This window comes from Mirounga angustirostris, unplaced genomic scaffold, assembly GCF_029215605.1.
Source record: "Mirounga angustirostris isolate CCGP_5_RB_7025 unplaced genomic scaffold, mMirAng1.0.hap1 SCAF_17, whole genome shotgun sequence".
Lineage (NCBI taxonomy): Eukaryota > Metazoa > Chordata > Mammalia > Carnivora > Phocidae > Mirounga > Mirounga angustirostris.
The window spans coordinates 46923075-46947617 of NW_026991725.1; the positions used below are offsets into that span (position 1 = coordinate 46923075).

Genomic DNA, 24543 nt, shown 5'->3' on the forward strand with positions numbered 1-24543 from the left:
TGAATGTATCCTATAACTCGGCGGCCATAGGCGAGAAATGATTGCAATTGAAAAATTTTTTTCGTTTCATTCTGAGCGAGGTTAAATGGTCTCTTAACAATACTACCAGGGGCACTGATGAGGCCTGTAAATGAGAAACTAATAAAAGATTTTGTCCGCAACTCAAAAATAAATAAATAAAAATAAAAAGATTTTATTTATGCATTTATTTATTTGAGAGCAAGAGGGAACACAAGCACGGGGAGTGGGAGAGGGAGAAGCAGACTCCCCGCTGAGCAGGGAGCCCGATGCGGGGCTCGATCCCAGGACCCCGAGATCATGACCTGAGCCAAATGCAGACGCCAAGGCGCCCCTCTGGTTAATTATTTTCATTTGGAGCTTTCCAACTGGGGAACCGCAAATGGGTTCTAGATACGGACGCCCGTTTTCTTCCATTCATCACTTTCTAAGTCAGCCATGAGACAAAAGTCTTGAGAATCGCTGTGTGAATGGTTTGCTCTGTGTTAGGTCTGGTTTCAGGACGTGTGATAAAGCCCATCCACTTAGAAAAGATGGGCTACGTTCTTTGGCCACTATTTGCTTTAGGATAGTTTGTTCTAACTTCTTTTCTTTCATTGTCTAACATACCTTTTTGTTGCCATTTAAACTCGATTTTGTTTCAAAATCATATCTGGCTCATAAAGGGTGTGGAGTAACATGTAAGGACCCCCTATCCTATTCTTGAAATAGTTTATATAAACGTGGCTATTATCTGCCCCCGGGGGGAGACCCAAATGATGAGGGAGGCAGGGGTAGAGCGCCTAGAATAAAATGTATCCACCGTGGGCACAGACCATGGAAAGGGGACTCTTGGCAATGTGGGGACTGCGGGGGCCAGGACGGCAAGCACCGAGGGCTGGCGCGTGGCTCGGGTGGGAGGCGGTGCTCAGATGGCCACGCTGTTTTCCACCAGGCTGGGCAGCAGGTAGTCGTAGGGCATGTCCAGCTTTGCATTCCGGGTCTTGATGTCCTTCTCCAGGGCATCCAGCTCCTTCCTGAGCTCCTTCAGCACAGCCTTGGGTCCGGGGCCTGAAAAATACTCCTCCTGGTGCTGGCCCAGAGCCACCTGGGCGGAGAGAGAAAGGCAGCTGAGAGCCTGGGACCCTCAGCGCGGGGTGCTGGGAGCCCCCGGGGCGCCCCCGCCCGCACCATCATGGGCTGGCGGTGGCCCAGCTGCCAGACGATGGACATCTGCAGGGAAGCCTGGTGGAAGTTGGGCAGTGTTGCCATCACTGTCCCCAGGGTGGCGTCCTTGGTGGTCGGCGGGGGCATCCGCATGGTGCAGGGCGCGTTAGGGACCCAAGAGTACCAGTCCAGCTAGGGAGGGGCAGATATGCAGGGTCAGTGCCTGCGAAGCATGGAAACCCCTTGGCCCACCTGCCCCCAGCCCCGGCCGTCACTGCAGGTGCAAATTCCCAGCTGCCCCTCCGGTGAGTACCTGGCCCAGGTGGGTGGAGGAGTGCTGGCCGGTGCAGGTGAAAATGCACATGGTGAGAAAGTGGCACAGCTGGTCCCGGGACTGCAAGGAGTTGGGGAAGCCTGCAAGGGATTCCGGGGAGTTAGCCGCTGGGGGGCCAGGAGCAGAGACAGGGCAGAGCCGGGAGATGGCAGGGGTGAGGAGGGGCACCGAGCACTGACCATCAGCGCTGAGCGCAGACTGGGTCGTAATGGGGGTGGGGGGATCTGCTCGGAGGGTCCCATCCCGTGCTGGCCCGCAAGAGCCAATTAATTACGTTACCGTTCAGGTGTTTAGCGAGCTGCCTGACATCACACTGGTAACCACAGTGGGAATATTTACACCGTGGAAGTGGGCAAATCCTACAATTCAGGGTTTGGTTGTATTTTGCTTTGTTTTGTTTTTCCAGGAGGCTGGTTGTTAAACATTTATGAGCAACCAGTGGTCCCACTGTGTCTGGGACCTCGAGGCGTTCCCAGGGCATAGGACGGGGCCCTGTCTCTAGCTGATAGGGAAGGAATCTGGGCATTTTCATAGGGCTGGAAATGCTTCTGGTAGATTGCACAGAAGTTAGGATTCTGGAGAGGTTCCCAGGGGAACTCTCTCGTGCAGGAGGTCCCAGGCGGGGGCTAATCTCACCTCTGTCCTGGGCCCCGAGCAGCCCGACCTCAGTGATCTCTGCACACCAGGACTGCAGCTCCAGATCGTCTCTCACAGCCTCGTCCGTCTTGTAGTGGAGATGCACGATGCCCTGCACATAGCTGCCCTCCCCCCCAGGGTCTGAGAGCCGAAGCTCACTGGGAGCCTCCGGCCCTGGGCTCCTCCTCCTCGCCACCTGGCCGCTCAGGGGCCCCAGCCCCCCAGCCAAGACACAGACCTCCCGTCCTAGCTTCCTCCCCCAGCCCTGCCATCCCCCTCCTCACCGAGAGAGGATTTCCCACAGCCGCAGGGCATCTTGGGCATAGAAGGAAGACTTGACTCCCAGGAGCCCCCGGTCGGCCAGGTCATCGGGGGGACAGAAGGAGCGATAGGTTAGAAAGGCTCCAGCTCGCTGGAGCAGCTCCACGTGGCCTCCGCCACCTGTGCTCACCACCTGAGGAGCAAGGACCAGGCAGGATCAGGCACATCAGCCTGCCCCGAGGCCAGAGAGCCGGGGGGCAGGCTGGGCTCCGGGATGCCCCTGCTCTCCTCATACCTGGTCAAAAACTCCCATGTCAGAGACGAGCCCGGTCCTGGCCCGGAGGTTAATTTCCAAAGTGTAGCGCAGGTGGGGAATGATAAGCTGCAGGGACAAGAGCGGGGAAGGGCAGAGTCAGAAAAGAGCCCGGCTAGTCCCTGCTGGAAACAGGGCTGAAGAGCGGGAAGGCGCCGGCGCCCCGGGAAAAGCACAGACGTGAAGCTCAGTGGCCCCTGGACGCTGCTGACTTATTGCTCTATGACAACTGAAAGAAATCATCCTCCTTTTCTGTTCAGTTATGACTGTGCAAGGTCGAGCTCAATGTTTCTCATCCTTTTGTTTCATTATCACTCCTCTAAGTAGCCTTTTTAGATGTCATATATACATAGTATTTATATATTTATACATGATATACATTTTTAAAAGATTTATTTATTTATTTGTTTGTTTAACACAGAGAGAGAGAGCACAAGTAGGCAGAGCAGCAGACAGAGGGAGAGGGAGAAGCAGGCTCTTCGCCAAGCAGGGAGCCCGACGCGGGGCTCTATCCCAGGACCCTGGGATCATGACCTGAGCCGAAGGCAGCCGCTTAACGACTGAGCCACCCAGGCGCCCCATGATATACATTTTTAGATAAAATTTCTCCCCATGAAATTTTTTTTTTTAAAGATTTTATTTATTTATTTGACAGAGAGAGACACAGTGAGAGAGGGAACACAAGCAGGGGGAGTGGGAGAGGGAGAAGCAGGCTTCCCGCAGAGCAGGGAGCCCGATGCGGGGCTTGACCCCAGGACCCTGGGATCATGACCTGAGCCGAAGGCAGACGCTTAACGACTGAGCCACCCAGGCGCCCCTCTCCCCATGAAATTTTAATGCTACAGATATACTGTATCTGTTTGTACTGTATGTATATACGTGCTTTATACATAAAAACAGTACTTTTTTTGCCTTCCCAGAAGCACTTTCACCCCCTTGGGGGGCGTAATAGCCCCCCCACCGAGAATGCACGGCCTAACTTGCCTACCTCTGGAATTTCATCTCCTACCCTTTCCCCTTTGTCCATTCCACTCACCTTCTTTCTGTCCTTCAAACAGGCCAAGCTTGTCCCTGCCATGGGACCTTTGCACTAGCTGATCCCGGCCTTGACCATCTCACGGCTGGCACCTTGTAGTCTCATTCTCAAAGGAGCCTTTCCTGACCACCTGGTTTAACTCACTCCCACATCACCCTGTCCTGATTCTCTGCATTGTACTTACTACAGCTGATATGCTCCAATACAGTCTTTATTGCCTGTTAGCCCTTAATGGAAATGAAAATCCCCAAAGATCCGGACCTTGCCTGTCTGGCTTCCCACCGGCATCTAGAACGGCTCTTGCCCCATGGGAGGACCCCAAGAAAACAAGTGAATGGGTGGATACTCTGTTCTGATCGTCTGGATGAGCCAGACTACTGTCGTTGTCCTGAGTCCCCCTAACTGGCGTATGGGTTACTAATTTAGGACTCTTCAAAACTGGCTGGAAAAAATACTTTATGCTATTCGTATGGTCCTGCCTTGTTGGAATCCTCAGCCGTTTGTATGTGCTGTTTATATGTGTACGTCTATCTGTGCTTTAGACATAAAAAGAGTAAGACTTCTCACCCCTCACCCCGCCGATGACTCCTTTTCGCCTCCCTGGGGGGACACATGGCCCTGTTCCGAAGGCACAGCGGGCCAGCCTCCCGCTCCCAGCTCGCTCGTCCTTCTGGGCTGGCTCTCCGGGCCCTGAGAGTCCCCCGGGAGGGTGCCTCCAGATGCGGGACCGCGCCGTGGGGCAGGGAGAGGGGCAGGCAGGAGCAGAGGGAGTAAGGGGCTACCTTGAAGACAGGGTGTATCGATGGAAGGCACCTCATGGTGGCCACAGTGATGACCTCCGCCATCAAGTGTCCCCGCAGAAGATGAGACTGCAGCTCGTGCATCTGGAAATCAGCGCTGCGGACCCAGCATTTGGCCAGGAGCCAGACCATCGGGGGATCCGTGGGCAGGAAAAGCGGCGGCGGGGAGGATCCCACGCGAGGCAGCTGGAGCTGAAGCGGGGACCAGAGAGCGGGGCGAGTGGCAGGCGCCCACAGGTCTCCTCCCTTGCGTGCCTAACCCCTCGGGCTCCCTCCCAGTTGCTGAGCTTTGCCCACCTGACTCTGCTAGTCCCCAGCAGCTTCTCCAACCCACTCGGCCCAGCAGCCTTCTGCAGAAATTGCCCCCACGGGGCCCTCCTCTGACCTCCCTTCCCCTTCGGTCCCCGCAGTGTGGACAAGATTCAGACCCTCTGCTTCCTCCGTCCCACACTCTTGCAACACCGCCCCCACACAGCAGGCTACATGTGCGTCCCCAGCTGTCACTGGCCACACGTTACGATATGGATGTTCCCCCCGGTTACCTCAAAGTTGGCCTCCTGATTTTCCTCCTTCTCTGTCCCATTTCTGCACGAGCCTTGCCCAACTCCTCCTTTTCCTCCTGCTCCTTAGCTGGCCCCCCCCACAGCCCACACCGTGTGGCCCCCTCCCCCACACCGTCCCCCAGCACCCCGAGCTCACACCGGTCAGACCTCAGCCTCCCCACGCAGCCCGCCCGCCCTCCTGCCTAAAGATCTAAGTCCTGAGCCTCTTCCGAGGCTCACGCCGCCTCCAAAGGGACCTCCCAGACTGCTCTGTCCTCAGGGACGTCCCCCCTCCCGGAGTTTCTTCAGATTCGCCCGGCCTGTCTCTCCAGCTGGACCCCAACTTTCCTCCTTTCCCATTTCCTCCCTGGCGCCTTAGGCCTCTGCACTGAGTGGGGACTCAGTGCACCAGGGTGAGGGGCTGAGTGGGAGCGCGGCCCCTGGGGAGCAGAACTCCTGGGGCCTCTCACCTGGATGACCATGGGCAAGAGTTTCCCATCAGGCTGCAGCTTCAGCATGACCAGAGGGGCGGCCAGATGCTGCTGGCTGCACAGGATGACATTGGCCTTGATCCCGTCCAGCAGCGAGAAGTCCGCCTCGAACAGCGTGCCTCTCTGCATGGGGGTTGGGGGTGGGGTGGAAGGCAAGGGCTGCTATCATTTCGACTCTGCCTCTGTCAACGCTCTTCCCCCCTAGTTTGCTGGTCTCACTCGGGGAGGAAGGCATGGAGTTGCATTTCTCAGGATCACCCTGATTTCTCCTGTCAAATCCTTTCTTGCCATCCAGCTGGGCCCACAGTGGACCCCACCCCCATCTCACTGCCTGGCCTCTTTAGGGCTCCTGTGTCTATACCTGGAGCTCCTTCTCCAGCTGGACCTTCAGCTCCTCCATCCCCGGAGGGAACACCAGGCGAGCAGGAAGCTGCTTGGAGCGCCTCAGCAACATGGGGTTAGTGCCATTGAGAAACTGGTACCCAAACAAGGCGTCCTCTTTCCAGGAGTCCCGTACCTTCTCTGGGGATGGCGGTTGTAGAGGACTCCATGAGACTGGAGCACCCCCACCGAACCATCCCTACTTGACCCCAGCTAACTCGAGGCACCCAGGCCTCTGGTCTCCCAGCCCTGGCTCCCTGGATTGGGTGGGATCTGGGGGTAAGGATCCTGGGAGAAGCACTGGGGTGGGGTACTGACCAGCCAGTTTGCTCTGGCCACACCAGAAAATCCGGTTGAAGTCATCCAGATCATTCCAGCAAGTCAGAACATTTAAAGAGTCTTTGATGGCTAGGTCTGCCAGCCTTCAGGGAAGGAGAAGCAAAGAGTGTGAGAATTATGCTCAGAATCCAGCGGATAACCACAGGCACCCACCTTAGGCTGGCCCAGCGCCATGCAGTCCTAAGCCCCTCGGCCTCCCCTGCACCAGAACACGTACCTCACGCCCAGCCCCCCTTGTTCTCACCCCTTGGCCAGCGAAGCCTCAAAATAAATTTTCTTGTCTTCCAGAAATCGCTCATCTATGGGGAGGTCACTGATGGTGGCCCCGGCCATGTTCAGGATTAGCCCATCCTTCCAGTTTCCCCAGCTGCGGCAGAGAAGTGAAAGCAGATGTTGGTTCTACGGAAGGGTCAGCAGCGCCTGGCAGGGTCGGGGGCGGGGGGGGGGGGGTCGGGAGGAGCCCGGGGCGCGGGAGGAGGGCTGACCGGTATAGCCTCCTCCTATCTTTCAGCTCCTGCTCCCTGTGTTGCTTGAACAGACCTTGAGGGTCGTCTCCCAGGGTCCGGCCTAGATGTGGGGAGCAAGACGTGGGCAGTGAGGCCTCTCCCCGGTCCCCCGAGGGGCGCCTCCTCAGCCGGCCCTTCCCGCTGGCCCTGACCCTTCAGCCTCACGCCTTCCTGCAGCCTCCAGGCCCCTCGGCTGGGGATGCAGCGCCAGCAATCTGCCTCTTCCACGTCCTCCCAAACCCCCTCCCCCGCCCCCCAGGTTCCAGCCCTGCCTCCTGGCTCCGCTCCCCCCACCAGGCCTCCTCACACCCCCGGCGGCGCGGCGCGCTCACCGGTGCCCTCGGGGAGGCTCAGGATGCCACTGCCCTCCACCCAGCGGTAGCATGGGAACCTGAACTCGTCCCCACTGGGCCCGGGGCCCTGCACCCAGATCCAGTTGCAGAACCAGGCGTCGTCCTGAAAGAAGTGCCGTTTATGCAGTTTCACGAACAGCAGCGGCCCCAGGTACTCCTGCACGTCCGCCTTGATTTCCGTCTCCTGCAGGCGACAGAAGGGGCTCAGCAGGCGCGGGGCGTGCGGGACGCGGCCCTTGGACCGAGCCCCGCTCCCGCTGGACGCCCTTCGGCGAGCTTCTGGGAAAGGCGCGCGGAAGGAGCCAGAAGGAGCAGGGGGCGCGCCGGCCGCAGGTGCGGCGGGGTGAGGCGGCAGAGGGAACATGGGGAGGTGCGCTCCTTCCTTGACTTTTTCCTCGGTGAAGACCCTGCCTGTGCCAAGCCCCGCGCGGGGAGGGAGCGCACCGGGGCGCGGGGAGACGCGGGGCTGAGCAGGCAGCGCCGGCTGCGGCCGCGGCGCCCTCACCCGCGCCCCCCAGGCTGCGCGCGGACGGCCCACGGCCCGGGCAAGCCTCCCGCAGGACTGGCCTCTCGGGACCCCTTCAGGAGGCAGCGCTCGGCGGGAGAGGCAAAGGCGGAGAGGCGTGCGGGGCCGGGGCACGGGGAGACGGGGCCAAGGGAGGCTGAACTGCGTCGGGGAGCTGGGGCGCAGGGGGCGCAGGGGAGAGCTGTGCGGACAGGCGCGCCACCACGTCGTGAAGTCTCCAAGGTAAGCCAGGGGCTTGGGATTGGTCCTGAGAACACGCGGGGCACGTTGGAAGGTGCGGATGTTTGGGAGACATCGCTCCGGCCCCAGAAGGGCTGGGAAGGGCCGCGCGGAAGCCGCGAGACGGTGGAGAGGGTGGAGGTGACCAGGTGCAAGGGGGCCCTGGTGGGCGGCGGGAGGACGGAGCTCGGGGCGCGGAGCCCGAGGGGTCCAGGAGACGGAAGGGAGCGCGGCGATTCCCGGTTAGACGCGGAGAGAGGAGGAGGCGCGGACAGACAGCCGCATCTGGGGGGCTTGGAGAGAGCCGGACCCGGGGTCGGAGCCGGGGCGATAACCGGGTGGATGCTATGGGAGCGGGGAAGCGGGTTGGAACTTCGGTGTTCTCATCTCTCGCTTCTTCCCCCGACCCTTCCGCCGGCGCCCCCCTCCCCACCCGGTGCGGGCGAGAAAGCCTGAGGGTCGGACGCCTCGCAACGGTGGAGAAGGCTTGAAACGGCAGCTTGTGAGAATCGGGGGCACAGGAGCACGGAAATAGAGAAGAGAGGGCACCAGAGGACAGGCGGCCCGTCGAGGAAAGACGGAGCTCCGCGCGCCGCCGGGCAGTTCCGAGGAGGCCGGGTGCGGGAGCGCGTCCTGGGCGCGCAGTGCGCGCCGCGTCCCGGCCGGAGGCTCCCCGGGCCCCGCGGCTCACCTGGCCTCGCGCGGGCCTCAGGCGCGTCGGGACCGCCGCCTCCCCGTGCTGGCCCACCAGCCGCAGCTGCACCTGGTTGTTGGAGCCCGCGCAGAGGGAGGAGCCGGTGGACACGCGGATGCGGTAGAGACCCATCCCGCCCGAAGACGGACGCGCGCCGTCTGAGGCGGAGAAGAGCGGGCGCGCTAAATAACGGAGCCCGGGACCCCGCCCCTGGGAGGCCTCGCCGGTCGGGGGGTGTGGTGGCTCCCGGGTCTCCAAGGGACCCCGCGCGCAGCTGAGAGCTCAGCCCAAGAAGGCGGGCCTGGCGCGGGCCGAGGGGCGCATACCGTTGTCCCTGCGGGAGGAGGAGGAGGGAAGCGGGGAGCAGACGAGGCGTGGGGCAGAAAACCTGCAGCAAGAAGGAATGGACGGCCGGCCCCGCAGACACAGGCAGCGTGTGGCTGGGCGCGCGCACGCCGACCTCACGAGGTGGCTCACCTCTCTGAGGGTCTTGCTTAAGGTTGCAAGGGAGGATGAAGAGGGCAAGGAGAGCCGCTCTGCAGGGCTTTGTGAATAAAGTACATCACGGCCACTGAATTAACTCGATCAACTTGGAACACTTGCAAGCCCTCCGTGCGCCAAACTCGGGGGCTCCTTCCTTTCTAGCTTAAAAGCCTCTACCTCCTCTCTGTTGCCTACAGGAAAAAACCCCAAGCTTCTTGGCATTCAAAGCGCTCGCTCACGCGGCCTGCCCTCCTCCCACCTCATCCCACCGCACGCCATCCTCATCTCCCCTCTCTCCACTGGGGGTGGAGCCCTGTGTTTCCCAGAACCGTGTTGTTTGCTTGGCAGTCCCTATTCCTGGAAAATTCTGTTCAGCCTTCTAACCCCTAGTTGGACCTCAGTTTTTCAGAGACGTCCTCTCTGGTGATTTCACCCCTCCCCGCCTTCCCCTCCAGAGCTCATCAGCTTTCCTCTCTATTGCTCTTGCCCTGTGCATGCCTCTGTTACTGCTCGCTTACTACGCCTGGTAATCTGTGTGCATGTCCACATTCCCACCCTGCTGAGCTCCCCCTAGGCAGGGCCCACACTGCCGGCAGGACCGACTCATTTTTATTTCCCCTGGATTGAGCACAGTATCAGGCTTTGGGTGTCAAGAAGTGTTTGCTAAGGGGCGCCTGGGTGGCTCAGTCGGTGAAGCGTCTGCCTTCGGCTCAGGACATGGTCCCAGGGTCCTGGGATCGAGCCCCACATCAGGCTCCCTGCTCAATGGGAAGCCTGCTTCTCCCCCTCCCACTCTCCCAGCTTGTGTTCCCTCTCTGGCTGTGTCTCTGTCAAATAAATAAAATCTTTAAAAAATTAATAAGTAAAATTAAATTTAAAAAAGAAGTGTTTGCTAAAACATACTGCAAGATCCGTTATAGAGAAGTCCTTCCCTGAGGGGAGGCAAAGGCAAACTCACAGGCTACATAAGTAATAAAGGAATAGTAAGATCAACTCCAGTACCACCACGGCGTGGAGTACCATATGCCCGATGAAACAAACCAAGTCAAGAGAAATATGTCTGTAATGCATATTTTCTTGTTTGTTTACTTGTCTAGTGGGAAGTGCATTTACATGATGCAAAGTTCAAAAGGTAGAAAGAGGTATCCCTCCGAACCCCCCCAGCCCCCACCCCCATCCCCGCTTCTCCCTCTTGACCCCATCCCCACCTCCCTCAGTCACTCCTACATCTTTCCGAGGCATATTCACAAGCAAATACATGCCTATCATTTTTGTTCTTTTCCTGCACCTGGTACCATATATTACACGCTGTTCCACAGCTTGAATTTTCCACATTGCAGCATAAATCACAAGAGAAATCTCTCGTTAACCCTCATATTTTACCTTATATGGAATGACTCTCATTATTATTATTGTTTTTTAATTTAGAAGATTTGGGGAGCCAGGCAGAGAAAGACAAATACTGCTTGGCTTTACTTATATGTGAAATCTAAAAAAAATTTTCAAGTGGAACACACAGAAACAGAGAAGAGACTGGTGGCCAGAGGCTGGGGGTTGGGACAAATGGGGACAGGCTGGAAAACGGCACACACATTCGGTTACAAGATGAATGAGGTCTGAAGATCGAATGTATAAGATGGTGACGAGAGGGCAGCTGGGTGGCTCAGTTGGTTGGGCGACTGCCTTCGGCTCAGGTCATGATCCTGGAGTCCCGGGATCGAGTCCCGCATCAGGCTCCCTGCTCGGCAGGGAGCCTGCTTCTCCTTCTGACCCTCCTCCCTCTCATGCTCTCTGTCTCTCATTCTCTCTCGCAAATAAATAAAATCTTAAAAAAAAAAAAAAAGATGGTGACGAGAGTTGGCAACACTGCCTTGTGCAACTGAAATTTGCTGAGAGAGTAGAACTTAAGTGTTTGCACCAAAACGAATCAATAAATAAAGGTAAGCATGGGAGCTGATGGATGCGTTCATTAACTCTATTGCAGAAATCCTTTCTTTTTTTTTTTTAAAGATTTTATTTATTTATTTGAGAGAGAGAGAATGAGAGAGAGCACATGAGAGAGGGGAGGGTCAGAGGGAGAAGCAGGCTCCCCGCAGAGCAGGGAGCCCGATGCGGGACTCGATCCCGGGACTCCAGGATCATGACCTGAGCCGAAGGCAGTCGCTTAACCAACTGAGCCACCCAGGCGCCCGCAGAAATCCTTTCTTATTGCATATGCATGTCAAATCATCACGGTGTATGCTTCAGATCTATCACAATTTTATTGGTCAACTATACCTCAGTGAAGCTGGAGAAAAAGACTCAGGGGCCAAAGTGATTTTATGGGGGTCAGCCACTTCCATATTCTCTGGTGTGTCTTACCGTGCATGGCATCATGACTGTTTCCTCTCCTTTCCTAAATGTGGAACGCTGGCAATTTTTTCTTCATGACAGAACAATCCAGGTCCACCACCGTAGAAAATGTAGGTAATTTGGGGGGTGCCTGGGTGGCTCAGTTGGTTAAGTGTCCGACTCTTGGTTTCGGCTCAGGTTATGATCTCGGGGTCGGGAGATGGAGCCCCTCGTCCAGCTCTGTGCTCAGCACGGAGTCTGCTTCTCCCCCTCCCTCTCCCTCTGCTCCTCCCCCCCTCGCCCCTCCCCTCTTGCCTGTGCTCACGCGTGCTCTCCCTCTCAAATAAATAATTAAACAACATCTTGAAGAAAAAAGAAAATGTAGGCAATTTGGATAAACAAAAGAAGAAGAAATAATAGGAAATCATCTAAAAGTCTACCCAAGAGATGTTACCTTTGCGTATACTCCCTTCCTGTGTAAGCAGGGAGAGGCTAGCGCTTACCCCTCCTTATGAAGGAATCTCCCCTCCTAGAGCCCCTACGGCTGCCTTAAGTGATACCATGTAACCCTAGACCACATGTCGCTCAGACGAGACCAAGGATGAGCACCCTATCTGTATTAGTCAGGGTGTAGTCAGGAAAACTGATACCACCCTGGGCCCGTCAAGCCAAATAAAGAAAATTGATTACACAGGAAATGGAAAAGCTGAGAGGCCAACCACAGGATGGTGAGGCGAGGGAGAGGTTAGTAACAGCCGGAAGCCACTGCTACCCTAGGGCTGAAGGGGCAGCAGGAGAGGGAGGTTTCATTGGAGCATGGAGGTCGGGGCCAGCCGGAGCCAGAACCAAGGACAGGGATTTCCGGGGAGCTGGAACCACAGAGGGAGGGGCTGTTTGGAGGGAGGAGGACACTCATAGAAGAGAAGGAGCCACAGTCAAGGACCTCACAGGGACAGAGAAATAGGGGAAATGTCCCAGTCCTCCCCTTCTCCTACTCTCCAATCATCCACCACTGCCTTCTGTTGGCCAAACTTATCCAGAAGCCTCTGAGCTAAGGAACCTGAGGGAAGCGGGGAAAGGAGCAGCAGGGGTGAGCACAGACAGGTGATGTCCAGCAACTGTCTAAGGGCAGCCAGTCAATGGGCTAGCCATTGATTTGGTTTGGTTCCTACCAAAAAAGGTTAAGCTGAATCTAGTCATGAGGAAATAATTAGGCAAATCCAAAATTGAAAGACATTGTGCAAACAACTGGTCCAGACTTTCTGAAAAAGTCAATGGCATAAAAGATGAAAGACAGCCAGGGAACTTGCCTAAATAAAAGTACATTAGGGAGACACGACAACTAATTTCTACTTGTGATCATGGTTTGAATATTGGATCCAAAAAAGTCATATATGAAGGCCATTATTGGGGCAACTGTGGAAATATGAATATGGGTGTACATTAGATTATATATGATTGTTAAATCTCATGAGTGTGATCATTTGATTATGGTTATATAAGACAATGCCCCTGTTCTCCAGAGATATATACTAAAGTATTTCATGGTAAAATGTCATGATGTCTCCAACCAACTCCATACACATATGCATAGAAAAAGAAAGTGTGATCAAGCAAATGTGGCAAATGCTAAAATGGGTGAATCCAAGTCAAGGGTGTATAGCCATCTGGTGTTTTATTCTTGCCACTATTCTGAAGGCTTAATGTTTTTTCAAACTAAAAACTTGAGGAAAAGAACAGGTTGGCCTCTGACCTTTGAGCACGGAGGTGGGGCAAAAAAAATGAACTGAACCAATCAGTTCTTAGGAATTTGGACCTAAAAAACACAAAAAGCATTTTCTAGGTAGCAGTAAAGTTGGGGGTGACAGAAAATCATGAGTGGATCATGAGTAGGTCATGAGTGGATGACGAGTGAGTCATGTAATCCAAAATTATGTGGTGGGAGAAAAGATAGGGAAAATTATTTGCAAAAACAGCTGCCAAGTATTCTTCCCATCTTTGTATGCACATGCCACTTCTCCCATCAGGAGGTGAAATCTGTTTCTCCTCCTTACCATACTGACTTGCACTGACCAACAAAATGCAAAAGTGACATGGTATCAGTTCTAGAGCTCAAAGGGCCTGACAGCTTCTGCTTTACCTCTCCTGGAGCCCTGAGCTATCATATCAAGAACCCTGCTGGAGAGACCGGCCCCATGCTCTGGACACCTTAGCTGAGGAGCTACACAACGAGTGAAGTCATCCACATCCTCCAGCTCCAGTCAAGCTGGCCCAGCCAACACTTCATGGAGCAGAGATGAGCCATCCCTGCCAATCCCTTTGCCAATTACAGCATCATGAGCCAATAAATAAAAGCTGATTGTTGTTTTAAGCCAATGAATTTGGGGGAGGTTTACGATATGGCCAATAGGGAACAGAGTAGACACACAGAGACACAGAGATGCCTGGAGGGAGAGTAAAAAAAACTGCCTGAGTTTTATCATTCCAGTTCATTCCACATGTAGGCTCAAAACAGCCCCTTTCCTTTCTTGAGTTAAATTGAGCAGGTCTCTATATTCCTTGCAACAAAAAGAGACAGGCACAAATGTCCTTGCCCTGTCCTTTCTTTTCGCAGGTGTTTTCATCTTCCAAAGACACTGGATAAACATCTCTTATTTCTGCTTTCCACATTCATTCCCCTTTTACTGAGTAACAGCACCTGATTTTTTCAATGGTTTGTTGTGAACTGCATCATGCAAATAGAAGGGAGAATAAATCATTTGTGCAATTTAAATATATTAATAGGATAAACAATCATCTGGCCAGTTTGAGATATAAAACATGGCCAGTCCTCCTGGAGCCTCTGTCTACCCCTCCTCAATTGTAGTCTCTTCTCTACCCCCAGCAGTGACCATTGTGATGACTTTGTGCCGATCATTCCCATTTTCCCTTTTAGCTTTCCACCTACATATGCATCCCTAAATATTACTAAGTTTTGAAAATCTGAGCAGCAAGCAGCAATTAAGGACTGTAAGGAAAGGCTGATGACACCACTGTTGGAGGGAAGCTCATGGAGAAGCTAAGCTGAATGGTCTCTGGGCCACTAGTGGGCTTCAGCTTTCCTGAGCATTTACAAGAGCCTTTGACAGGAAAATCATTGAATATGGGGTTGAGTAAAACCAGGCATCAGGCTCAGCATAGTTGAGACATGTGGCAGCACCATGGCATGGACCAGGTTTTAGGTGTTTGTCCAGAGAGGGAGGCTGTTTTGTTATTTTCAGTTCACCATGACTTCTCCTTCAACATTTCTAGGCAACATATACAGCACATCAGGCAGCGAGGCATGCAGAAATGAGCCGGAACTTCATCAACATGTGATCAAAATAAAATAAGTACAGAGAAAAACTTGGGTCAGACTCTCCCTCCGGGCGTTTCGTCCTTGGTTTAAGGTTAGTGTGGTGGTAGCGGGGTAATAATGGGGGCAGCTCTCGCCATGTCTCTCTGCGGTCACAGTGCTTCGATCCAAACTGTTACCTTCTGAATCTAGTGCACGGCTGGCCCCCTGGACTCTCCCATCACTCTCACCCTAAGGATCCCCTCCACCTCGCCCCTGGGTCAGATTCTTATCTGAGGTGTCCCATGCCTTCTTGTTCAAGAAGCACAGCCTCCAGTAGCTTTGCTCTGAATCCATGGGAGGGAAACACTTTGAAATCTTGCATGTCTGAAAATGTCTTTATTTACTTTCATATTTGATTGATAATTCAGCTGGGTGAATTCAATCTGGAACTTCAAGTCCTTCAGTTCTGGTAAATGTTTCTGTATCGTTTTACTGATGACTGCCTCCCCTAAATGTTCTCTGTTCTCTCTTTCTAGAACTCTATTATTCAGATATTATTCAGGCTTATCTTTGCTCTCCTTTTTTCCATCTCTTTGTCTTCTTCAGGGATTTCCTCAAATTGACCTTCCAACTCTTATAGTACATTTTTCAGGTCCACTCTCCTGCTTTAATTTTAAGGGCTCTTTTCCTCTTAAAGTTATGATTACATCATCCTCTTCTTACAATATGAGTGGAATATATTCTTATGCCCTTATGAGTATATTAATGATAGATTTATAGAGTTTTCAAATCCCTATATTCTGCGGGGCTGTTTGTTTTGCTTTTGTTTGCTTTTGTTTTGGGCTGTCTTTGACGTTCCAAGGAGCCTCTGATTTTTTGGGGAACTGCCTCCTCCCACATTCTCAACCCATATGAATGGGTTCTCCATTTGCTAATTCTTTTGTTGTGTATAATGTGTTTAAAGTGCCTGAGCCTTAGTTTCCTCATCTGTAAAATGAGGACAGAATCTATTTCAGTAGGGCTGTCAAGAGGAGTAAGTGAAATAATACTAAGGACATGGACCGCGTGTCTTTTTCCAAGCATGGGGAGACTGAACTGCCCAAGGTTACACATCTAATCACAGAACTCAAACTGAGATTCCTAATCTGACACATAATTAGTACTCAATAAATTTTAGCTATTGTCATTATTATAAAATTCAGGTGGGACCCACACCATCTCTCAGCTGAAGAGAGGAGTACATGACCCAGGCCTGGTCAAAGAGATTTAGCACTGGAATTTTGGCTGGAATGATTTGGAAGGAAAAACTTTTTCTGTAATATAATCCCAGGGCTGCTGGTAGGCCCTCTGTGATGGCTAATTTTATATGTCAACCTGACTGGGCCACAGGATGCCCAGATAGCTGGTTAAACATAATTTCTGGGTGTGTCTGTGAGGGTGTTTCCAGAAGAGATCAGCATTTTAATGGGTAGATTGAGCAAAGCAGATGGCCCTCCCCAATGTGGATGGACCTCATCCAACCTGCTGAGGGCCTGAATAGAACAAAAAGGTGGAGAAAGGTTGAATTCGCTCTCTGCCTGACTACTTAAGCTGGAACATTCATCTTCTCCTGACCTCAGCACTCCTGGTTCACAGCCCTTCAGAACCAGCCTGGAATCTACACCATCAGCTCTCTGGCTCTGAGTCCTTTGAACTACACCCCTGGGCTTTCCTGCCTCTGTTTCTCTGGAAAACTCTAATACAACCTGTTTAACAACACTTGTGGAAAGTGTACCTGAACGTAAAACCAACACAAAATAAAGCTGAACTAAGAGACGGAAGCACATTACTAATGATGATCCTTGAGCACCTGGGTCCAGCCTGCCTGAAGACATTATACTCCCTGACTTTCCAGGATTATGAATCAATACGTTCTTTTTCTTTCTCTTAAATCACTCTTAGTTGAGTTTTTGCAACAGAAAGAATCCCTTATAGTACAAAAACTTGAGAACATACTGTTTCAAACCATGATTTCACTTTGCATATCATCATCATATTTTCATGGTGTTATTTTTTCAACATAATTTATGTCTGATACTATAATCTCTCCTATGAAGCCCGTATTAGTGGGCAAATTGTTATCAAGTTTTCAATACTATAAACAACAATGAGGGCGCCTGGGTGGCTCAGTCGTTAAGCGTCTGCCTTCGGCTCAGGTCATGATCCCAGGGTCCTGGGATCGAGCCCCACATCGGGCTCCCTGCTCTGCGGGAGGCCTGCTTCTCCCTCTCCCACTCCCCCTGCTTGTGTTCCTGCTCTCGCTATGTCTCTCTCTGTCAAATAAATAAATAAAATCTTTAAAAAAAACCAACAACAATGAAATGAATGTCCTTATACCAAATTTCTGCATATATGGCAATTATTTCCTGAAAATAAATTCCTAGAAGTGGAACTTCTAGGTCAAAAGATATTAAGACGTCTGCCACATATAGTAAAAAGTTACCCCTTGAAAAGTGATGCCAATTTACTCTCACACCAGAAACATAGGAGAATGCCTATTTCCTCTACCACTGCCTGCAATGGCTAGTATCTTTTTTTTTAAATATTTTATTTATTTATTTGACAGAGAAAGAGCACAAGCAGGGGGAGTGGCAGGCAGAGGGAGAGGCTGAGCAGGGAATCTGATGTGGGGCTCAATCCCAGGACCTGAGCCCAAGGTAGACGTTTAACCGACTGAGCCACCCAGGTGCCCCGGCTAGTATCTTTCTTAAAATCCCTTCCAAGTTCATCTCACACACACACACAATCAAAAGTAGTATCTCATTTTATTTGGCATTTCTTTACTGAGTTATCTACCATGCGTAGATTTTTCAATATTGTGCTGGATTCCATTTGTTAACATTTTAAAAAATATTTTTTAAGATTTTATTTTATTATTTGTTAGAGAGAGGGAGAGAAAGAGAGAGGGAGGGAGAGAGCACAAGCAGGGAGAGTAGCAGGAAGGAGAAGCGGGATCCCTGCTGAGCAAGGAGCCTGATGCGGGACTCCATCCCAGGACTCTGGGATTATGACCTGAGCCGAAAGCAGATGCTTAAGGCATCCCCTGTTTGTTAACATTTTATTCAGGAATCCTGCATCTGCCAAATAAAATTTTTAAAAAAGGAATCCTGCATCTATATTCTGAAGTTGACTCCCCTGGTAATCCTATTTTCTCAGGTTTACCAGGTGTTATTCTAATTTCATAAAATAAACTAATAAATGTAGAGGTTTGAGGATGGACAAATCTGAGTTTGGGTCTGAATTCCATGATTAGATGGTCAATTTAATCTTCCTAATGCTGAAGACGGGTGTTGTGGGAAGGGGGACAATTAAACCCCACCAGAACCTGGGAAGGCTCAGCCCTTGGAGAGTCAAGACACCACAAAAGCTGTGGGTGAGACACAAGGCCAAGATGAGAGGGTACTTCAAAGTGAGGTACTAAGGGATCAGACCACCAAATCCCTACCTATCCCACATACACCTGCTGGCACCCTTTCCCACTGCAAGATCGAGAGGTTTACCTTTTGAAGAGGCGAGATGCTCTGGGCTTGGGGAGACCAGGTAGGGTGGAGGGAGTGAGGTGAAGTATGGGACTTGAAGGGGTTCAGGACAAGTCTCCCCAAAATGTGCCACTTTGGCATGTGGACTATTTTGAGCTGAAGGCAATAGAGACCCTCTGGGCCCAAGAGAAACTTTTGCCCCTCCCTTAACTACCTAGAAGAATCTAAATTGGGGGTCTTTCCCAAAATAAGAGTTATCACTAGAGATAAATTTTATCTGAATGACCCATCCAATAGCAGGATAGATATCTGATTACCAAGCATCTGTTCTTCCTCTTATTGCCCTATGAATTCCTTTCTTCCTCTTCGAACCCCAGGCCCTTATGCCATTCCTTAGCTTAGGACGGCACATATACCTCATTTTACCTATCTGTGAACCTCTCATATATGTGGGGTTCCTGTACATAGGAAATTAAATTTGATTTTCTCCTGTTAATCTGTCTTATGTCAATTTAATTCTTAGAGCAACTGGAAGAATCTTTCAAGGATATAGGAAAATTTTCTCTCCCCAACAGCCTGAAAACAGGGAGATTAAGTGACACTTAATGCTGAATGATGGGGAACCCAGTCCCTCCCCAACCTGTTCCTAGATTTGCAAGTAGCTCACACTACCAAAGCAGGGGCGAGAAAGCCTGAGGGTCGGACGCCTCGCAACGGTGGAGAAGGCTTGAAACGGCAGCTTGTGAGAATCGGGGGCACAGGAGCACGGAAATAGAGAAGAGAGGGCACCAGAGGACAGGCGGCCCGTCGAGGAAAGACGGAGCTCCGCGCGCCGCCGGGCAGTTCCGAGGAGGCCGGGTGCGGGAGCGCGTCCTGGGCGCGCAGTGCGCGCCGCGTCCCGGCCGGAGGCTCCCCGGGCCCCGCGGCTCACCTGGCCTCGCGCGGGCCTCAGGCGCGTCGGGACCGCCGCCTCCCCGTGCTGGCCCACCAGCCGCAGCTGCACCTGGTTGTTGGAGCCCGCGCAGAGGGAGAAGCCGGTGGACACGCGGATGCGGTAGAGACCCATCCCGCCCGAAGACGGACGCGCGCCGTCTGAGGCGGAGAAGAGCGGGCGCGCTAAATAACGGAGCCCGGGACCCCGCCCCTGGGAGGCCTCGCCGGTCGGGGGGTGTGGTGGCTCCCGGGTCTCCAAGGGACCCCGCGCGCAGCTGAGAGCTCAGCCCAAGAAGGCGGGCCTGGCGCGGGCCGAGGGGCGCATACCGTTGTCCCGGCGGGAGGAGGAGGAGGGAAGCGGGGAGCAGACGAGGCGTGGGGCAGAAAACCTGCAGCAAGAAGGAATGGACGGCCGGCCCCGCAGACACAGGCAGCGTGTGGCTGGGCGCGCGCACGCCGACCTCACGAGGTGGCTCACCTCTCTGAGGGTCTTGCTTAAGGTTGCAAGGGAGGATGAAGAGGGCAAGGAGAGCCGCTCTGCAGGGCTTTGTGAATAAAGTACATCACGGCCACTGAATTAACTCGATCAACTTGGAACACTTGCAAGCCCTCCGTGCGCCAAACTCGGGGGCTCCTTCCTTTCTAGCTTAAAAGCCTCTACCTCCTCTCTGTTGCCTACAGGAAAAAACCCCAAGCTTCTTGGCATTCAAAGCGCTCGCTCACGCGGCCTGCCCTCCTCCCACCTCATCCCACCGCACGCCATCCTCATCTCCCCTCTCTCCACTGGGGGTGGAGCCCTGTGTTTCCCAGAACCGTGTTGTTTGCTTGGCAGTCCCTATTCCTGGAAAATTCTGTTCAGCCTTCTAACCCCTAGTTGGACCTCAGTTTTTCAGAGACGTCCTCTCTGGTGATTTCACCCCTCCCCGCCTTCCCCTCCAGAGCTCATCAGCTTTCCTCTCTATTGCTCTTGCCCTGTGCATGCCTCTGTTACTGCTCGCTTACTACGCCTGGTAATCTGTGTGCATGTCCACATTCCCACCCTGCTGAGCTCCCCCTAGGCAGGGCCCACACTGCCGGCAGGACCGACTCATTTTTATTTCCCCTGGATTGAGCACAGTATCAGGCTTTGGGTGTCAAGAAGTGTTTGCTAAGGGGCGCCTGGGTGGCTCAGTCGGTGAAGCGTCTGCCTTCGGCTCAGGACATGGTCCCAGGGTCCTGGGATCGAGCCCCACATCAGGCTCCCTGCTCAATGGGAAGCCTGCTTCTCCCCCTCCCACTCTCCCAGCTTGTGTTCCCTCTCTGGCTGTGTCTCTGTCAAATAAATAAAATCTTTAAAAAATTAATAAGTAAAATTAAATTTAAAAAAGAAGTGTTTGCTAAAACATACTGCAAGATCCGTTATAGAGAAGTCCTTCCCTGAGGGGAGGCAAAGGCAAACTCACAGGCTACATAAGTAATAAAGGAATAGTAAGATCAACTCCAGTACCACCACGGCGTGGAGTACCATATGCCCGATGAAACAAACCAAGTCAAGAGAAATATGTCTGTAATGCATATTTTCTTGTTTGTTTACTTGTCTAGTGGGAAGTGCATTTACATGATGCAAAGTTCAAAAGGTAGAAAGAGGTATCCCTCCGAACCCCCCCAGCCCCCACCCCCATCCCCGCTTCTCCCTCTTGACCCCATCCCCACCTCCCTCAGTCACTCCTACATCTTTCCGAGGCACATTCACAAGCAAATACATGCCTATCATTTTTGTTCTTTTCCTGCACCTGGTACCATATATTACACGCTGTTCCACAGCTTGAATTTTCCACATTGCAGCATAAATCACAAGAGAAATCTCTCGTTAACCCTCATATTTTACCTTATATGGAATGACTCTCATTATTATTATTGTTTTTTAATTTAGAAGATTTGGGGAGCCAGGCAGAGAAAGACAAATACTGCTTGGCTTTACTTATATGTGAAATCTAAAAAAAATTTTCAAGTGGAACACACAGAAACAGAGAAGAGACTGGTGGCCAGAGGCTGGGGGTTGGGACAAATGGGGACAGGCTGGAAAACGGCACACACATTCGGTTACAAGATGAATGAGGTCTGAAGATCGAATGTATAAGATGGTGACGAGAGGGCAGCTGGGTGGCTCAGTTGGTTGGGCGACTGCCTTCGGCTCAGGTCATGATCCTGGAGTCCCGGGATCGAGTCCCGCATCAGGCTCCCTGCTCGGCAGGGAGCCTGCTTCTCCTTCTGACCCTCCTCCCTCTCATGCTCTCTGTCTCTCATTCTCTCTCGCAAATAAATAAAATCTTAAAAAAAAAAAAAAAGATGGTGACGAGAGTTGGCAACACTGCCTTGTGCAACTGAAATTTGCTGAGAGAGTAGAACTTAAGTGTTTGCACCAAAACGAATCAATAAATAAAGGTAAGCATGGGAGCTGATGGATGCGTTCATTAACTCTATTGCAGAAATCCTTTCTTTTTTTTTTTTTTAAGATTTTATTTATTTATTTGAGAGAGAGAGAATGAGAGAGAGCACATGAGAGGGGGGAGGGTCAGAGGGAGAAGCAGGCTCCCCGCAGAGCAGGGAGCCCGATGCGGGACTCGATCCCGGGACTCCAGGATCATGACCTGAGCCGAAGGCAGTCGCTTAACCAACTGAGCCACCCAGGCGCCCGCAGAAATCCTTTCTTATTGCATATGCATGTCAAATCATCACGGTGTATGCTTCAGATCTATCACAATTTTATTGGTCAACTATACCTCAGTGAAGCTGGAGAAAAAGACTCAGGGGCCAAAGTGATTTTATGGGGGTCAGCCACTTCCATATTCTCTGGTGTGTCTTACCGTGCATGGCATCATGACTGTTTCCTCTCCTTTCCTAAATGTGGAACGCTGGCAATTTTTTCTTCATGACAGAACAATCCAGGTCCACCACCGTAGAAAATGTAGGTAATTTGGGGGGTGCCTGGGTGGCTCAGTTGGTTAAGTGTCCGACTCTTGGTTTCGGCTCAGGTTATGATCTCGGGGTCGGGAGATGGAGCCCCTCGTCCAGCTCTGTGCTCAGCACGGAGTCTGCTTCTCCCCCTCCCTCTCCCTCTGCTCCTCCCCCCCTCGCCCCTCCCCTCTTGCCTGTGCTCACGCGTGCTCTCCCTCTCAAATAAATAATTAAACAACATCTTGAAGAAAAAAGAAAATGTAGGCAATTTGGATAAACAAAAGAAGAAGAAATAATAGGAAATCATCTAAAAGTCTACCCAAGAGATGTTACCTTTGCGTATACTCCCTTCCTGTGTAAGCAGGGAGAGGCTAGCGCTTACCCCTCCTTATGAAGGAATCTCCCCTCCTAGAGCCCCTACGGCTGCCTTAAGTGATACCATGTAACCCTAGACCACATGTCGCTCAGACGAGACCAAGGATGAGCACCCTATCTGTATTAGTCAGGGTGTAGTCAGGAAAACTGATACCACCCTGGGCCCGTCAAGCCAAATAAAGAAAATTGATTACACAGGAAATGGAAAAGCTGAGAGGCCAACCACAGGATGGTGAGGCGAGGGAGAGGTTAGTAACAGCCGGAAGCCACTGCTACCCTAGGGCTGAAGGGGCAGCAGGAGAGGGAGGTTTCATTGGAGCATGGAGGTCGGGGCCAGCCGGAGCCAGAACCAAGGACAGGGATTTCCGGGGAGCTGGAACCACAGAGGGAGGGGCTGTTTGGAGGGAGGAGGACACTCATAGAAGAGAAGGAGCCACAGTCAAGGACCTCACAGGGACAGAGAAATAGGGGAAATGTCCCAGTCCTCCCCTTCTCCTACTCTCCAATCATCCACCACTGCCTTCTGTTGGCCAAACTTATCCAGAAGCCTCTGAGCTAAGGAACCTGAGGGAAGCGGGGAAAGGAGCAGCAGGGGTGAGCACAGACAGGTGATGTCCAGCAACTGTCTAAGGGCAGCCAGTCAATGGGCTAGCCATTGATTTGGTTTGGTTCCTACCAAAAAAGGTTAAGCTGAATCTAGTCATGAGGAAATAATTAGGCAAATCCAAAATTGAAAGACATTGTGCAAACAACTGGTCCAGACTTTCTGAAAAAGTCAATGGCATAAAAGATGAAAGACAGCCAGGGAACTTGCCTAAATAAAAGTACATTAGGGAGACACGACAACTAATTTCTACTTGTGATCATGGTTTGAATATTGGATCCAAAAAAGTCATATATGAAGGCCATTATTGGGGCAACTGTGGAAATATGAATATGGGTGTACATTAGATTATATATGATTGTTAAATCTCATGAGTGTGATCATTTGATTATGGTTATATAAGACAATGCCCCTGTTCTCCAGAGATATATACTAAAGTATTTCATGGTAAAATGTCATGATGTCTCCAACCAACTCCATACACATATGCATAGAAAAAGAAAGTGTGATCAAGCAAATGTGGCAAATGCTAAAATGGGTGAATCCAAGTCAAGGGTGTATAGCCATCTGGTGTTTTATTCTTGCCACTATTCTGAAGGCTTAATGTTTTTTCAAACTAAAAACTTGAGGAAAAGAACAGGTTGGCCTCTGACCTTTGAGCACGGAGGTGGGGCAAAAAAAATGAACTGAACCAATCAGTTCTTAGGAATTTGGACCTAAAAAACACAAAAAGCATTTTCTAGGTAGCAGTAAAGTTGGGGGTGACAGAAAATCATGAGTGGATCATGAGTAGGTCATGAGTGGATGACGAGTGAGTCATGTAATCCAAAATTATGTGGTGGGAGAAAAGATAGGGAAAATTATTTGCAAAAACAGCTGCCAAGTATTCTTCCCATCTTTGTATGCACATGCCACTTCTCCCATCAGGAGGTGAAATCTGTTTCTCCTCCTTACCATACTGACTTGCACTGACCAACAAAATGCAAAAGTGACATGGTATCAGTTCTAGAGCTCAAAGGGCCTGACAGCTTCTGCTTTACCTCTCCTGGAGCCCTGAGCTATCATATCAAGAACCCTGCTGGAGAGACCGGCCCCATGCTCTGGACACCTTAGCTGAGGAGCTACACAACGAGTGAAGTCATCCACATCCTCCAGCTCCAGTCAAGCTGGCCCAGCCAACACTTCATGGAGCAGAGATGAGCCATCCCTGCCAATCCCTTTGCCAATTACAGCATCATGAGCCAATAAATAAAAGCTGATTGTTGTTTTAAGCCAATGAATTTGGGGGAGGTTTACGATATGGCCAATAGGGAACAGAGTAGACACACAGAGACACAGAGATGCCTGGAGGGAGAGTAAAAAAAACTGCCTGAGTTTTATCATTCCAGTTCATTCCACATGTAGGCTCAAAACAGCCCCTTTCCTTTCTTGAGTTAAATTGAGCAGGTCTC

The 24543-nt window shown here is 51.8% G+C and overlaps 1 protein-coding gene across 3 annotated transcripts in view; it reads right to left on the reverse strand.

The window, feature by feature from the left end:
• Positions 1–205: 205 nt before the first annotated feature.
• The window catches only part of LOC123854581 (polyunsaturated fatty acid lipoxygenase ALOX15), a 71743-nt gene continuing 47405 nt past the window's right edge, over positions 206–24543 (reverse strand). The window contains exons 1-14 of one of the 3 annotated variants that reach the window (XM_045890019.3): positions 8593–8866; positions 7136–7340; positions 6783–6864; positions 6542–6664; positions 6277–6380; positions 5939–6099; positions 5557–5700; positions 4527–4736; positions 2691–2777; positions 2419–2588; positions 2135–2256; positions 1478–1578; positions 1189–1356; positions 206–1105 (exon numbers count right to left, since the gene is read on the reverse strand). In XM_045890019.3, coding sequence (XP_045745975.1) covers positions 926–1105; positions 1189–1356; positions 1478–1578; positions 2135–2256; positions 2419–2588; positions 2691–2777; positions 4527–4736; positions 5557–5700; positions 5939–6099; positions 6277–6380; positions 6542–6664; positions 6783–6864; positions 7136–7340; positions 8593–8727 — 1992 coding nt within the window. In that variant the 5' untranslated portion in view covers positions 8728–8866 and the 3' untranslated portion in view covers positions 206–925. Of the gene's footprint in view, positions 1106–1188; positions 1357–1477; positions 1579–2134; positions 2257–2418; positions 2589–2690; positions 2778–4526; positions 4737–5556; positions 5701–5938; positions 6100–6276; positions 6381–6541; positions 6665–6782; positions 6865–7135; positions 7341–8592; positions 8867–24543 lie in introns of those variants that run through there. The other 2 variants (XM_064582599.1, XR_010408495.1) reach the window with 2 other exon arrangements.